The sequence below is a fragment of the Tamandua tetradactyla genome, chromosome 13, assembly GCF_023851605.1.
Source record: "Tamandua tetradactyla isolate mTamTet1 chromosome 13, mTamTet1.pri, whole genome shotgun sequence".
NCBI lineage: Eukaryota > Metazoa > Chordata > Mammalia > Pilosa > Myrmecophagidae > Tamandua > Tamandua tetradactyla.
Genome location: NC_135339.1, coordinates 26,942,393 through 26,956,249, shown reverse-complemented (window position 1 = coordinate 26,956,249; position 13,857 = coordinate 26,942,393). Strand labels below are relative to the sequence as shown.

Here is a 13,857-nt window from a genome sequence, read left to right as displayed (position 1 = left end):
TCCCACTCTACATATACTCTATATCTTTGGGCTATACCCATTCTGATTTTTTCATGTTGAAACGCGGTATTGACAATGTGGGATAGGAGAATGTAATTAGTTGATATTCTTGGAGAGGCTGGCCCCTCTGGGTTTCAGGACTTATCTGGCCTAGAAACCCTCTGGAGATTATAGGTTTCAGAAAAGTAAACTTAGTGTGTGAAAGTATCGATGAAATCTCAGATAAAGCCCTAGGTGTTCTTTAGGGTTGGGGTTTGGCAAACTGTGCACAGCCATTTTATTATGAATAGTTCACAGAAAGAGATTGGTTTGCCCAAGGGTGCAGTACATTGACAGCTTCCTCATTCCGAACCCAATGCTCTTTTTAATACTGCCCTTCACCTTTCCAGTTTTCATAGCAGGCCATGTGAAAGATAGCAAATTCTGTACTTTTTCCAAAATTTGTGGCCAAAAACCTTGAACCCAATACCTCTTGTTTTAGTTTGCTAGCTGCTGAAATGCAACACACCAGAGATGGATTGGCTTTTAATAAAAGGGGATTTATTTCGTTTGTTCTTCAGAGGAAAGGCAGCTAACTTTCAACTGAGGTTCTTTCTTACGCGGGAAGGCACAGGGTGATCTCTACTGGCTTTCTCTCCAGGCCTCTGGGTTCCCCCAACTTTCCCCGGGGTGATTTCTTTCTGCATCTCCAAAGGCCTGGGCTAAGCTGCTGAGTGCCAGGATGAGGTATGCTGAGCTGCCTGGGCTGTGCTCCCAAACGGGGTCTCTGGGGTAAAGGATGTGCAAAGATTCTTGCAAGTCTTCTGTTGATTTGGAAATTGTTTCAAAATAAAATTATTCTTTAAAAAGAAGAAGCAGGGATATCTTCTCTTCTCTCTCTTCCCCATCCACAGCCAGGTACAGAGGATCTGGCAAGGACTCTGAGGCCCCAGTTGTAATGACAGAGCCACAGGAGAGGAATCTGGGCCCCTCGATCACTATTGCAGAACAGCCACTCTTCCCTTCCTGATCAACCATAAATTTCTATTGTCTTAGGCCACTGAGACGGGGCAGGGGCATCTTTACTGCATTATCCTAATTCACCCTTGCTGTACACCTCTGCTTGAGGTCCCATAGACCCTCAAGGGCATATCTCCTCTGGTACAAGCATCTGAAACAGCCACCCCATCAATCTATATCCCTCCCTCCCTCCCTCCCTCCTTCTCTCTCTCTCCTTCTCTCTGCCTGCCTTTCTGTCTGTCTGATTTGCGGGTTTTTTGTTTTGTTTTGTTTTGTTTGCAAGGGCAGGCACCAGGAATTGAACCCAGGTCTCCGTCATGGCAGGCGAGAATTCTGCCTGCTGAGCCACCGTGGCCCGCCCTCTCTGTCTGATTTTGGCCCCATAACCATTCAGTTCCAACTCCTGGGTCCCTACTTGACCCAATACAGCCTGAGCTTTCTTCTCTCTCACCTGAATTAATGTAACTGGCCCCCCAGCCTCTAGCCTCACTGCTTTCCAATTCTTTTTCCACTTAGCAGTCCCAAAAACAGTTGACAGGCAGGGTCTATCAGTGGTTTTGCCCTTCCTTGCCCCAGGTGACACTGCTCTCTCTGCCTGGGACACCCTCTCCACTTCCAGCCTACTTTCCTTTGAGGGTTCAACCTGAGGTGTCTTGAAGCCTAGCCTGACCCCACACCCCCTCCCTGGGCCCATGGCATGCACCTCCATCTGCGCATTGCACCACCTGTGCTAATGGGTGCACTGGTCTCCCCTGACAGCCTGTGAGCTGTTGTACCCATACAGGCTTGAATGACTAGGTCCCCACTCCTATCCCTGACAGTCACCCTGAGCTCCAACCCCTGCTACCTTTACCTTACTGTGGGACTTCTCCCAACCTTGCCCTGTAGACTCACCCTTAAGCTGTACAGGGTCGAATAAGTATCACAAGGGGGCTCTGTGGTCGCCCCAAGTCTGTCACAGCACCCTTGGCACCCAGTGCACGTTCCTGACTTGCAGGATTGATCTCAGCTTCCTGGGGGCAACTGGCAGCATCTGCCTTTGGGTCTCCTACTCCCACTCACCCTGGGGCCCCACCCAGGCCTTGGCACAGCACAGGCACTCTGCAAACACTTGCTCACAGGCGAAGATTACCAAGGCTGGTGAGTGCCATGACCAGCTGCCTAGGGCTGGTCTGGCACAAGAGTGCCCTATGAGTTCAAAACCTGCCAAGAGTTTTGTCTCTTTGCCTGGTGCTTGCCTACTCCAGACTCAACTCTTGAAAAAGAAAAAAGTTATATAGAAGTACAGAGGTTCTCTCATAGATCCTGTTTATTCCCAAGCCCCAATTAGAGATATTTAACCCGTACCCCCTCCACCCCAAGATCCCTGAGGCCCAAGGCACTGTGGAAGGCACTGCTTCAGAGTCTCCCATAGGTCAGGGACACCTAAAGTACGAAGACCCAAGATTCCTGACTTTCAGGGACTCCACCTGAGAACAGGGAGATGCTACAATTTCCTGTTCCTTTTGTCTCTGGCCTTCAGAGCAGGGCCTCTCTCCTGAGCTATTCTGAGGAAGCCAGGTCCTCTGCCAACCTGATTCTGAGAGACAGGGATGAGCCGAGGCCCACAGAGAAGCATCCACTCCAGTGGTCAGCAGACACACTGGGCCTACCTCCTGGCCTACATCTGTCCGTCTGTCAGGCCCAGAGCTGTAGCACAGCTGTCCTGGGCTCCCCAGAAGGGCAAACAACCCAGTGGAATCCAGTGCTAGAGGGACAGAGAGGTGGGTGGCTCAGGGAAGCAGTCCAAAGTGGGCCTCCAGGTGTGGGGAGAAGAGCACGGTGCCCCCGGCTCTGTTCCAGGCCCCCGAGGGCAGACTGCAAGCAGCAGGGTCTGCTGAGAGGGGTGGCTGGTGCAGGCAGGCAGCCCAGCTTGGAGGGGTGGGGGGCCTGTCAAAAGCTGGACCCTGAGGCTCCCATCCCCTCAGCCATTTTTCACAGCAAAAAAAAAAAAAAAAAATGGTCGACCTTCTCTACAGAGGCCTGAGCCAGCCTCAGAGCTTGCTCCGCGGGGCCTCTGTGAGCGGCCGCTGCAGCCGCCACACCACCCTGACCGGCTGGGCAGCGCAGTCCAGTTCGCGGAGGCCGCCCAGGTCACGGGTCTGCTGGTACCGCCGCAGGGCCGGCTGGAGCACCGTGATGGGAATACTGAAGTTCAAGTGGGGGTAGGTGGCTCCCGTGGTATTGTCCCGGGTATTGCTTGCAACAATGCCTGTTGGGGAGACAGAGAGGAAAAGGGAACCTGAGGCAGGAGACAGACAGACGGATGGGGGTGGGGGTAGGGCGGAGGCGACTATCTCCCCCCTGGGGCCCACAGGGCCCACTGGGGGCTTGTGACCCTCTCACAGTGATAGACGCGGGGCTTCCTGTCGTGGGCACCCCCTCCTCACACCCCATCCCCCTTCCTGGCTTTACTTTTTCCTTAACACTATCAATAGCTAATACATTCTATGATTCGCTTATTTTCTTGTCTTCTCTCTAACTAGTGCCAGCTCCACGAGGGCGGGACTTTGGTGTTTCATTCACACTGTATCTGCAGAGCCTACAGCAGTGCCTGGCACAGAATGGGCGCTCAACAGACACCTGTTGAGTGAGTTTGTGTTCATTATCTTTCTGTAATGCTTAATATTCATTCCGTGAATGGTTATATAAAATCTCAGCTTCATTACAGGTCCTTTTCTTAGCAATAACATCTGCTTTCAATACCATACATTCTGATGCTCGTGCATTTGTCTCTTGACTAATCTTTTCTAGTTTATCTTGAATATCCTTGTATTTTTTTGCTTCACTAGGCCTAGCCTGCTCTTCTTCCATTTTCCTGTCAAGTCTAGCAGGATGATCTCGTACAATTTTGATTTTATCTCTGATAGCATTCAGCTGTTTTTCAATTTCATTGACCGTTGCCCAAGCCATTTCATGTATCACATATTCTAAATTAGTCTGCATTGTATGTAAACCATACATTGAAAACAGTCCTCCTTCTCCAAACACTGACACTTTGTTCAGAAAGTCACCCTTGGTCACACTCATTTTTAGACTGCAAGGACTGCTTGCTCATCTCTTGTGCTGAAACAGAAACAGGACTATCTACCTATGTTAAAATGTCAAGAATTGCAATCAACTCTTCTTTCCTTGTAGAAACCACAGCCCCTCCTTGACTTTTTAGTTTGTAAGATCGACGTCCACCCAGGCTGGTGTGCTGCTGCACAATTACAGAGTCACCATACACATCTGCCCTATACCCAGCATCTCCTCTGTTCCTTAAAGTTATTGAGATATCTGCTGAGTTCTGCCCATCTTTCAAAAACCCTTTAAAGAAGATCCTCTATTAGTAGCAACTGCTTTTCCACCAAGACCAACATGAGAACTGTGAGTACTACCCTCTTCCCACTTCCATTATTTCCAAGACAAAGCTGACATTAGAACCAAGTTTAAAGGGCCCAGGGCGGGATACAGTGGCTCAGCAGGCAGAGTTCTCATCTGTCATGCAGGAGACCCAGGTTCAATTCCCACTGCCTGCCCGTGTAAAAAAAAAAAAAAAAAATTAAGGGCCCAAAGCATTGAATGGCACAAAGTTTCTTAGCTGAATACTCTATTATTCCAACTTCTGCTGCAGTCAAAGTCGAGGTACCACTAGTAAAAGAAGCTGTACATTAATCTTCATCACCATCTTTATCAAAATCTTCCGTCTCTTCCTGTCTTGGTCTTACGGCATTTTCAGGAGACAAGAAATTTTCCTCCTTTCTTTTGGCCATCAGGTCTCGACTCCATCGAGATCTCCAGAAGCCAGGTCCACGGCACGGTTGCAATGCAGCCCGATGCTGGGACCACCCCAGGGCAGTCTCGGCAACAGCAGCCACCTTTGGCCCACCAAAAGTACGCCACCTTGATGCCCACCGGGGGACGCTCTGCCCCTGAGCCCTGCTGTCCTGCCTCCCCACCCCCAGGTCTCTGACCACACCTGTAGTATTTTATTTTTTGAAGAATGAACAGGTTCCATTAATCTTATCTGCTTCACATTCTGTTAGTTGTTCTGCCAATATAAATTTAGTCTTTCTAAATAGAAATATCTTTTCATAGCAGCAAGTCTGTACCATTATTTTGAAGTGTGCTTTCAAGGGACATTGATGTTCCATCATGAATTAAATTATTTGTCCCCAAAGTAACTTTTTGTGTCAAATGTTAGTAAAATTTATACTTCTCTATTAAAATTCAAGGCAGTCCGTCATGTAAATACAGTTAGATGGTGAAATTTCAGCACCTTCATGGCAGTCATCAAAAAACAGGCAGAGTCCACAGGCGGCTCGGGTCAAACCCCCAGTAGTAGGACTGGACTGACTGCCGTATTTACTTCCATGTGCCCCGGTACGTGCCAACTGTGCCTTCTTTTGCAGCAATGACAGTCTCCACTTTCCCATCATAAATGAGTGTATTCAAGATGACTTCGACGTCCTCCATGGACAACTCTTACCTTACTGATCCCTGATTCACAGATATATTTCCACCCTTCATGCAATGCAGCAAATGAACTAGCTCTTTGTATCATCAGATTCTGTTTGCTTTCTCATGCTGTTTCCACCTTGGTTTGTAGAAATTTAAAACACGGTTGGTTAAGCACCCCTACAAATTTGGATTCGAAATCTTGGTCACTTAGATGAGTTAAAAAAAAAAAAATGGATAAAAAATAAATTATGGGGGGATAAGGGGTAAAATAAACTGTGTAGATTGAAATACTAGTGGTCAATGACAGGGACAGGTAAGGAGTATGGGATGTATGAGCTTTTACTTTTGTCTTTTTATTTCTTTTTCCGGAGTGCAAATGTTCTAAAAATGACCATGTGATGATGTTGTGGGCCACCATAACATCACTGATTGTACACTGATTGTACACCATGCATGGGCTATATGTGTCTGAAGATTTGTCGATTAAAAAAAAAATCTTGGTCACTGTACCAGATCCCACTGGTCACAGATCAGTCTGGCTGAAGGTTACAGAGCATATACATCTTCCTTTTTGAAGACGCCACAGATTTAACCGCTTTGATAGGCTTTTTACTTTCCAAAATTTTTAGAATTTTGTTGATGTCTCTTAGTGGCGAGTTATTTTTGTGTCGGATATCTCTGCTCCATATTCCTTTATTTCCTGCATTCTCTATGATTTGATATACTAGTTTTTCTTGGTTATCTGATCCTTTCATTTTACCAGCATTTTGACCATCCTTAATTCTACACAGAAGACCCGTAATGCTCCAAGAGATCCAAACAACTCATGGAAAACAGCCTATTGACAGCCATTGCCCGTTGCCTGGCTTCTACAGGAGGCATTTTACTCTGACTGAGCCTGTGACTCCATGAGGAAACTGGGGGCATAATCCTATAATCCTGTTTTCTGTTCCCACCGATCCATGTTGGGAGGCTTCACGTTCACCGTCATGTCAGCCGTGAGGGTGCAGTTCCCAGGCCTTGCGGTAAGGACACACGTGGAGTTGTGGGATAAGAAGCCAGGAAACCCTGGGAACCCGTGGAAGACAGCACCCAGTCTGGGACGAGGGGCCTCTATAAAGTTATTTTGGAAGTTGCTCTCCCTCACTCGTTTAAGATTTTGTAGTTGCTTGGATTTGTGTTGGTCTCCTTTTGCACTTGATCTGTCAGTAACTCCCTGCCAAAACAAGGCTGGGACCTAATGCAGGAGGTCCAACTCTAATTGGAGACGTGGTAAAAGCTAGGGAAAAGGCAGTTTGCCTGAGTGCACTTTCCCAGTCTTCCCAGAAGATGGTGCTCTTGGGCCCTCTCTCTCCCTCAAGGCCGCCTTTCCTGGACTGCACCAGCCAGCTGGCCAGGATCCAACCACGTGCAAAGCCAGTCAAGGCCGCAGGTCTCCACGGATGCTGAAACGGCCAACCCCAAGTGGGTGGGGCAATGGGCCCTGTGCACCTTGGCAGAGAATCTGCCTGTGGGCACGATGGGTCTGGGAGTTTTCAGCCTCCTGCATGGAATGACTGTGGGCTGTGGGGCTGAGAATTTCAACTCACCTTGTCTGCAGCCCGTGAGTGCCTGGTGATGCCACATAGCTTACTCCCTTGTCCCCGCTTCTCCCACGCATGCACACTGTGAGCACTCTTGGCCTCCATGAAGAAAGTATAGAGGTACTGGGACACATAGAGTCTCTTTCGCTGGCCAATTATCAGACCAGTTGCGTTCTGCATCCCACTGTCCTCCCTAAGGGAGGGCCCCCCATTCTCCACCAAAACCAGGCACCCACAGTGGCCTGCCTCAGAGTGGGGGGTCAGGCCTGGGCACTGCAAGGTCTCTGTGCATAGCTAAACCAAGTCTGCTGGCTTCCTTCCCCACAGGGGAGCTCCCGGCTGTGGAGTGGAGAGGGAAGATCTCTCAAGCTGGTACAGAGGTGGGAATGCATCGCTCCTACTGCACAGCTCGGGCCTGCGCATTGCAGCCTGCCCCAGGTGCGGTCTGGACTCAGCAACCTCACGCCATCCTCTAACTCACAGCTACTCTGCTTTTTCATCCAGGTCCTCCCTATATAAAGTAGGAGTCCCTCTCTGGTCACTCACACCCTGGAACTGCTGTCCTGGCTGTTTTTCTGTTCTTTCTCCAGTTGTCCCATGGTGTAAGGATGAACCCAGCCTATCCTATTCCACCATCTTCCCAGAAGTCCAGACTCGGTGTTTTTAAAAACCAGAATTTTTAAATCAAACTTAAAAAATGGGAACATCTGCCAACCACAATTTTTAAAAAAGGTTCACAGCTTTTTATGAACAGTCGGAAAAATCCACCAACATGAGGCCTACATTCCTTCAAGGCAGCAGTCTGCTGAGGGTGAGCAGAGTCTGCCTCCACTCCGGGTTATCTTCATCCAGCTTCTGTGGACTTGTGAGTTTGTGACCCTTGGACTAATCTACCCCTGAAGTTCACAGATCAAATGAGATTAAGTGACTTACCTAGTGTCACGCAATGGATTAGTAGCAGAGAAGGGACCAGAGCCCAGATCTCTTCTCTCCCAGCTCAGTCAGCATCCTTCAGGAGAACGGCCTGAAACCCTCAGCTAACTACCTGCTGGGCATAAGCCCCACCAAACTGCTCAGAACAGAGGGTCGTTCCCAGGGCTAGGTACTGAACATCGGTGGGGTGGGACTGAGACTGTGGCAAAGGGAAAGCTGGGGGGAGGGTCAAGGAGCTGCTTACCGAGAAGGTCCCCTGAGTGGGTAGAGAAGAGGGGTCCCCCGCTGGAGCCGCCGTGCACGGCACACGTGGTCTGCAGCATCACCGGCGTGTCATCCACCTGCACCACGGCCGACAGGATGCCTGCGGTCACCGAGGGCCCACAAGCCTGGCCAAAGACACCGAAGCCCACCACACTGACAGCCTCACCTGCCAGGAGGGAAAAGCGTGAAGCTGAGGAGCCCCCTCTGATCTGGCAGGACTCACACACCCCAACCCCCATTGCTACCCTCTCCAAAGGCCCAAACCCTTTCTGCCCTTCAAGTGTCTGCTCAGATACTGCCACCACCAGCGAGCATCCCCATGTCCCCCAGCAGGAAGAGGCCAGACCTCTCCTGAACTCCTAACACAGCATCTGTTCAACGACTTCTCCCAAGCCCCTGGTCCTTATTCCCCTGCTAGGCTAGGTGGTCACTAGCACCGAGCTAGGTGCTCAATCAGTGTTTGTGGAATTAGCATCCATCTCCTCCTGGAATGAGGAAGTCTTCTGCTGGGAAGAAATGGTAATGAGGACTCAAACCACCTTCCTTGACTTAGTGCTTTATAGACAACTTCTCACCCAGTCCTCCCAACAACCAGGAGGAGGGAGTATTAGCTCCATTTTACAGTCATAGAAACTGAGGCAGAGAACAGCTAAGTAATCTGTCCGAGGATACAGGGCTAGTAAATGGCAGAGACTACAGTCCAGACACTGTACTTGTCATCGCCATATCGCAACGTCTCAGAGAAGTGAGATATTTCATGCTTATATGGCAGCATGACTATGCTTTTCACCCAGTCACACCATTGGGGCCTTGAAAGTGCCACACACCTATATGACCAGCTGGTAGTCTTGAAGGAGCCCCCAAACCCCTGCCTACCAAATGGCTGCAAGCCCTGGGAGAGGGTGTACCTCACCTTCACCGAGTGCTCCCCCTGCCCCCCAGCACCTTGCAAAGGGAAGGGCATGCTGGGCATAAGCATAGAGGGTATCCCAGAACAACCCTGGCCAAAGTGCTGTACCCGGGGTGATTTCATGCCAGCTCAGTGCCAACCTGACTCATCCATTCAGCTGGGGTAGGGAAGGGAGCTGGCCTGGGAGACTGGCCTCCTGGTCTGCCTGGGTTAGGGTGCCAGACACTGACTTCCCTTCTCAAGGTCTGCCCCAGGCCAGGAGGGTCCCCTTTGGGTTGTGCCTTTTGCCCTTACCTTCGTGGAAGTGCTCTGCAGGCTCAGGCATGGGGATGCCATCCAGAGCCTCCTCCAGGCTCACTACTGCTATGTCATAAGGAGAGGTCTCCTGGGTAGCAAATACCACATGTCCCCAGATCTTGGCACTCCTGAGAGCAAGGGAAACAAATGACAGGCTGGCTTTCTGACCGTTGTGTGCTTCCAATTGGAGAATTCAAGGAGATGAGAGTGGCAGTAAATCATGGACTTGGAGTCAAAAGATCTGGGTGTCGCCCTGGAACCTACCAGCCAGATGACTCTGGGAATGTCATTTAACTGTTCTGTGCTATTTCCAAACATGCTTTATCATCTGTATGGCATTCCTAGGTAAAGCTTCTGGAATGCCACCATGATAATTAGCACCTAACACTTAGGAAGCACTATGGGCTGAGCAGATGTTAACACTCTATGGCATCACTTTTTGGTCCACCCCACAGCCCTATGAACCAGGCTCTGTTATTATCTCCATCAGTGCAGCTGAGACCCAGAAAGGTTGAGGAATTTCCTCCAAGTCACAGAGTAAGTGGCAGGACCCAGGGCAAACATTCCAAGTATTTTCCTTCACCATCTCATTGGATACCCCAAATAATCTTACCAGTTAGTGAGGCAGGCAGAAGTTCACAGCTCTGCATCCCTGCTTACATAAATGCTAGCACTTCTGAAGCCCCTACATGTGCCAGGCTGTGTTCCAAGCAATAACATGTGAACTCATGGGGAGGCAGCTTAGAGGGACTAAGTGAATTGCCCAAGATCACAGAGGCTTCACACTAGATACCTTCCCTCTCTGCATGAGTAGTTTCCAGCACACCTGCTGGTTTCCTTTGGAGAAAGGAGTGGGATGGGGCTGGAGGGTCCTGAGGAATCTGAGATAGGGAAACTCATCAGTTTTCCCTATAAAATCATGGCTGTCCTTTAGGCCATCAGTGGAGAACTTTATGGCAAAGCCAGGCTGGGTTAATCCCTCTGGGTTAATCCAGAATTCACAAGAGGGATTTGGAAAGGCCTGAGCTGGGAGGGTGGGTTGAAACAGGTACAGGAGGTCAAGTATTAACACCAAAGCTCTATTCTTCTATGCTTTGACTAAGCACCTGAGGCTACAGAGGAAACATGAAGAACCTGCATTAGAAAAACAAGCCAGGGAGCCAAGACAGCTGCCCCATTGACAGAGCGAGTGAAAGCAGGGGCTTGGTGCTTTTCTCTGCAGAAAGTGAACAAGCAACTGTCTGATGTCCCAACCTCACTGCCCACTTTGGTCACCCAAAGGGTGTTCAAAATATATCTATTTGTCTGGGCCCCATGCCCACATTCTAATTAGGCAGAACCCATATCTGTACTTTTGATTCAGAAGGGAAGCTCTGATCAAGACCTATGAGAGAAACTGAGTATGATGAACGCGCCCATTTCATTTCCCCAGAGGGCAGCATCCTGGGCCCAAGACTTTCAGGGGTGGGAGGAGGGACAGAACTCTCTATTCATTGGGCCCAGGAGCGTGTGTGGTGCAGAGCCAGGAGGCAGAGAAGTTGCCCAGAAAGAATCAAGATGCCCTGTCTGATACCAGAGGTTCCACAGTTCCCCAATCCAGAATTGTGTGGAGCTTAGCATCTTACTCTAGACCCATTCAGGCCAGCTCCTGACAGGGGGTCCAGATGCCCCTACACTGGGGTTCTGGACGTCACGGAGTGGAGGACCCCAGTTCCTAGCACACTACACCCCAAAGCATCAGCAGGACCCCAGAAGAAACGGCCACCCTAATCCTCACGGTGGTAGGTCAGAGACTGGTGAGGGGATAGAGTGTGGCAGCCCCGCGGGCCTTACTTGGGGGTGGCAGTGCGCACCAGGACTCTAGCTGTCTCCCGAGGAGTCACATGCCGGCACGTCACCACTAGGCGGGGCGCCACGGCCACTCCGGAGCCCCATACGCTGCCGCACTCCACCAGCACGGCCGCGGCTGCCCATTGGGGCTCAGGGGCTGGGAGAGGCAGGCCCCGCGGGACGCCCACCTCGGGCGGCAGGAGGGCGGTCAGGGCAGCAGCGGCCGGGCACAGGCGGCCGAGCGCGGCCCGGGCGGCGCGTAAGAGCGGGGCGGCGGCACAGAGCAGCGTGAGGCCCACCCACTCGCGGGCCTTCCAGCAGAGCGGGGCTGCCACCAGCGCCACGAGCGTCCCAGCGGGTCGCGTCGCGAACACGCCGCCGCCCTCGGTGCCAGGCAGGCAGCGCGCGTCTGTGAGCAGCAGCGGGCCGGCCGCGTTGCTGAGCACGCCGCGGCTCAGAGTGTTGAGGAAGATGTCGGGACAGAAGGCCCCGAATGGGGAGCCGCAGGCCAGCAGCGGCGCGCCTTTGGGCACAGCCCCGAGAGGCGCCACAGACACAGTCGCCCCGAGCTCCTCCGCCTCCGCCGCCGCGTCCCCGGGCAGCACGCGTAACAGCGCGAACCAGCCCAGCGCTCTCAGCTGATCTTCCACCTCTTCCTCTGACACCTCGTCCTCCGGAGCCCCGCTCGCGAAACGCCATTGTTCGGCCGCCTCGCCCCCGAAGAGGCGCGTGAAGTGGGCCCGGAAGGCCGGGCAGCTCAGCAGCAGCAGCAGCTCGGCCGAGCGCGGAGGTTGCGGGGGCCGCCCGCGGGGCTGAGCTAGCTGGTCGGCCTCCCGGCAGGCGCATTGGGGCGTGCACACACCCGGACTGTCCCGCTCTGCGCGGCCGGCGGGGCTCGAAGCCGTTGGGCCCCACTGCACGTGAAGGCGCAGGTCGTCGCCGCAACTGTCGCCAGGCAGGCAGGCGGTGCTGGCCGCGATCAGGGCTCCGCTGCCCGCCCGCAGGAAGGGGGTGAAGATGCCCCCGTGGCACAGCACCAGGCCCGGGCTGCGGCTGAGGATCACCCCGCTGCAACTCCACGAGCCCGCCTCAGGCTCGCCGGCCCTGGAGGCGCTCACTACGCAGCCGGCCCGCTCGGCCGCACTCATGGTAGGTTCCCACTGCCGCCCCATGGCCTGTGGCACGGTGCACCCGAGAGATCCAGGGAGCGAGTGAGAATACGAGTCAGGACCTGTAGAACCCATGCAGCGCCACCCAGAGCTGGAAAGCGAAAGGCGCAAGCTCTGACTCAGGTCTTCCGCGTAGAGTCCGATTGGCTGGGGCCAGGGCGGAGCCCTGATTGGCTGCTGATGCTGCCCGCCCTCCTTTATCCGCCCTGGTAGGTTCATCCAACTTGCGGAACGTAGAGGGAGCAGCTGTTCCCTCGGGCGAGCTCCAAGACACTGGCGAGCGTGTGGCTTTACGGGGAGATAGGGCGGGGGGCGCGGGTCCTATGGGTCCTGGTATTTCTCTAGAAATAGGCTGACGTGGCTCTACTTGCCCAGGCCATGACAGCACCTGTCAATATCTGCCCAGGTCTAGGCGACATTCAGCCTCTGACCCCGGAGATGATACAGGCCAAGGAAATCTTTGGACGAGTCAGTATTTTGAAATTTTTACAGTAAACCCTACGGCAACCCACTAGGGAGCATGGAATTCACAAGATCTACTCCTAGAACCTTCTGATGCCAAAGTTCCACATATCAAATCTCATGGAAATTGGATTTGCTCTAAATAAAATCACCCTTTAAATGGACTATGATGAACAGGTGACATCAAAATTTATTATGTAACCCTGAATTTTGCAATATACATATTTCACATAATGACATTTATAAACAACACCCTGGATTTACCTAGGCCAGGGGTCAAAACTTTTTTCTGTCGAGGACCTGACCTAAATAGTTTACGTTTTGCAGGTCATATAATCTCTCTTGCAAATACTCAACTTGTAGTTGTAGCATACAAAAGCTAAACAAATTGGTATGGCTAGGCTGTGTTCCAATAAAACTTTTGTGGACTTTCAGATTTGAATTCATATAATTTTTACATGTCACAAAATATTTTCATTTTTAGTTCAATCATTTAAAAATATAAGAACCATTCTTTCTTAGATCATGGGCCAAACAAAAACAGGAGACAGGCCAGATTTGATCAAGTCAAATTTACCAACTCCTGATCTAAGCCAACACAAAACTTCCCAAGTTTTCCAAAGAAGTATCCTTGGGGACAGATGAGTATGAATGTAATTTGGTGGGGGGGACTTAGGATACCTCCAAAGCAGTCATGGCAAAATAAACATTTTACAACTATCAACTTTATAACTATTATCACTAAAATGTACATCAATATTTAAGAGAACTATATGGTAAACATGTTGGCAATAATGAAAAAAAAATTGTTCTGTTGCTACTTAAATTACATAATCTTTCTGCTCAATCTTTGAATAAAACTAATGCTGCTTGATGTTTCCCCAGCACAACAGGGTAATGCTACCAGTGACACAAACTTGAGAAAGGG

General features: G+C 51.1%; 1 protein-coding gene and 1 pseudogene across 1 annotated transcript; both read right to left on the bottom strand.

The window, feature by feature from the left end:
* Positions 1-1,208: 1,208 nt before the first annotated feature.
* On the bottom strand, positions 1,209-12,600 carry TYSND1 (trypsin like peroxisomal matrix peptidase 1). Its single transcript, XM_077125029.1, has 4 exons — positions 11,302-12,600; positions 9,466-9,596; positions 8,242-8,427; positions 1,209-3,250 (listed from the first exon to the last, which is right to left on the bottom strand). The coding sequence occupies exons 1-4, from the start codon at positions 12,540-12,542 to the stop codon at positions 3,033-3,035; spliced, it is 1,776 nt and encodes a 591-aa protein (XP_076981144.1). The 5' UTR covers positions 12,543-12,600; the 3' UTR covers positions 1,209-3,032.
* Positions 4,540-8,229, bottom strand: LOC143653779 (DNA-directed RNA polymerase III subunit RPC6-like; annotated as a pseudogene).
* Positions 12,601-13,857: the final 1,257 nt, after the last annotated feature.

Coding starts and splice junctions, on each gene's coding strand:
- TYSND1 (XM_077125029.1), bottom strand. CDS start 12,542: ATGGGTTCTACAGGTCCTGACTCGTATTCTCACTCGCTCCCTGGATCT. Junction 8,428..9,465: donor TGCAGAGCACTTCCACGAAG/GTAAGGGCAAAA, acceptor CCCTCCTGGCAG/GTGAGGCTGTCAGTGTGGTG. Junction 3,251..8,241: donor CCACTCAGGGGACCTTCTCG/GTAAGCAGCTCC, acceptor TCTCCCCAACAG/GCATTGTTGCAAGCAATACC.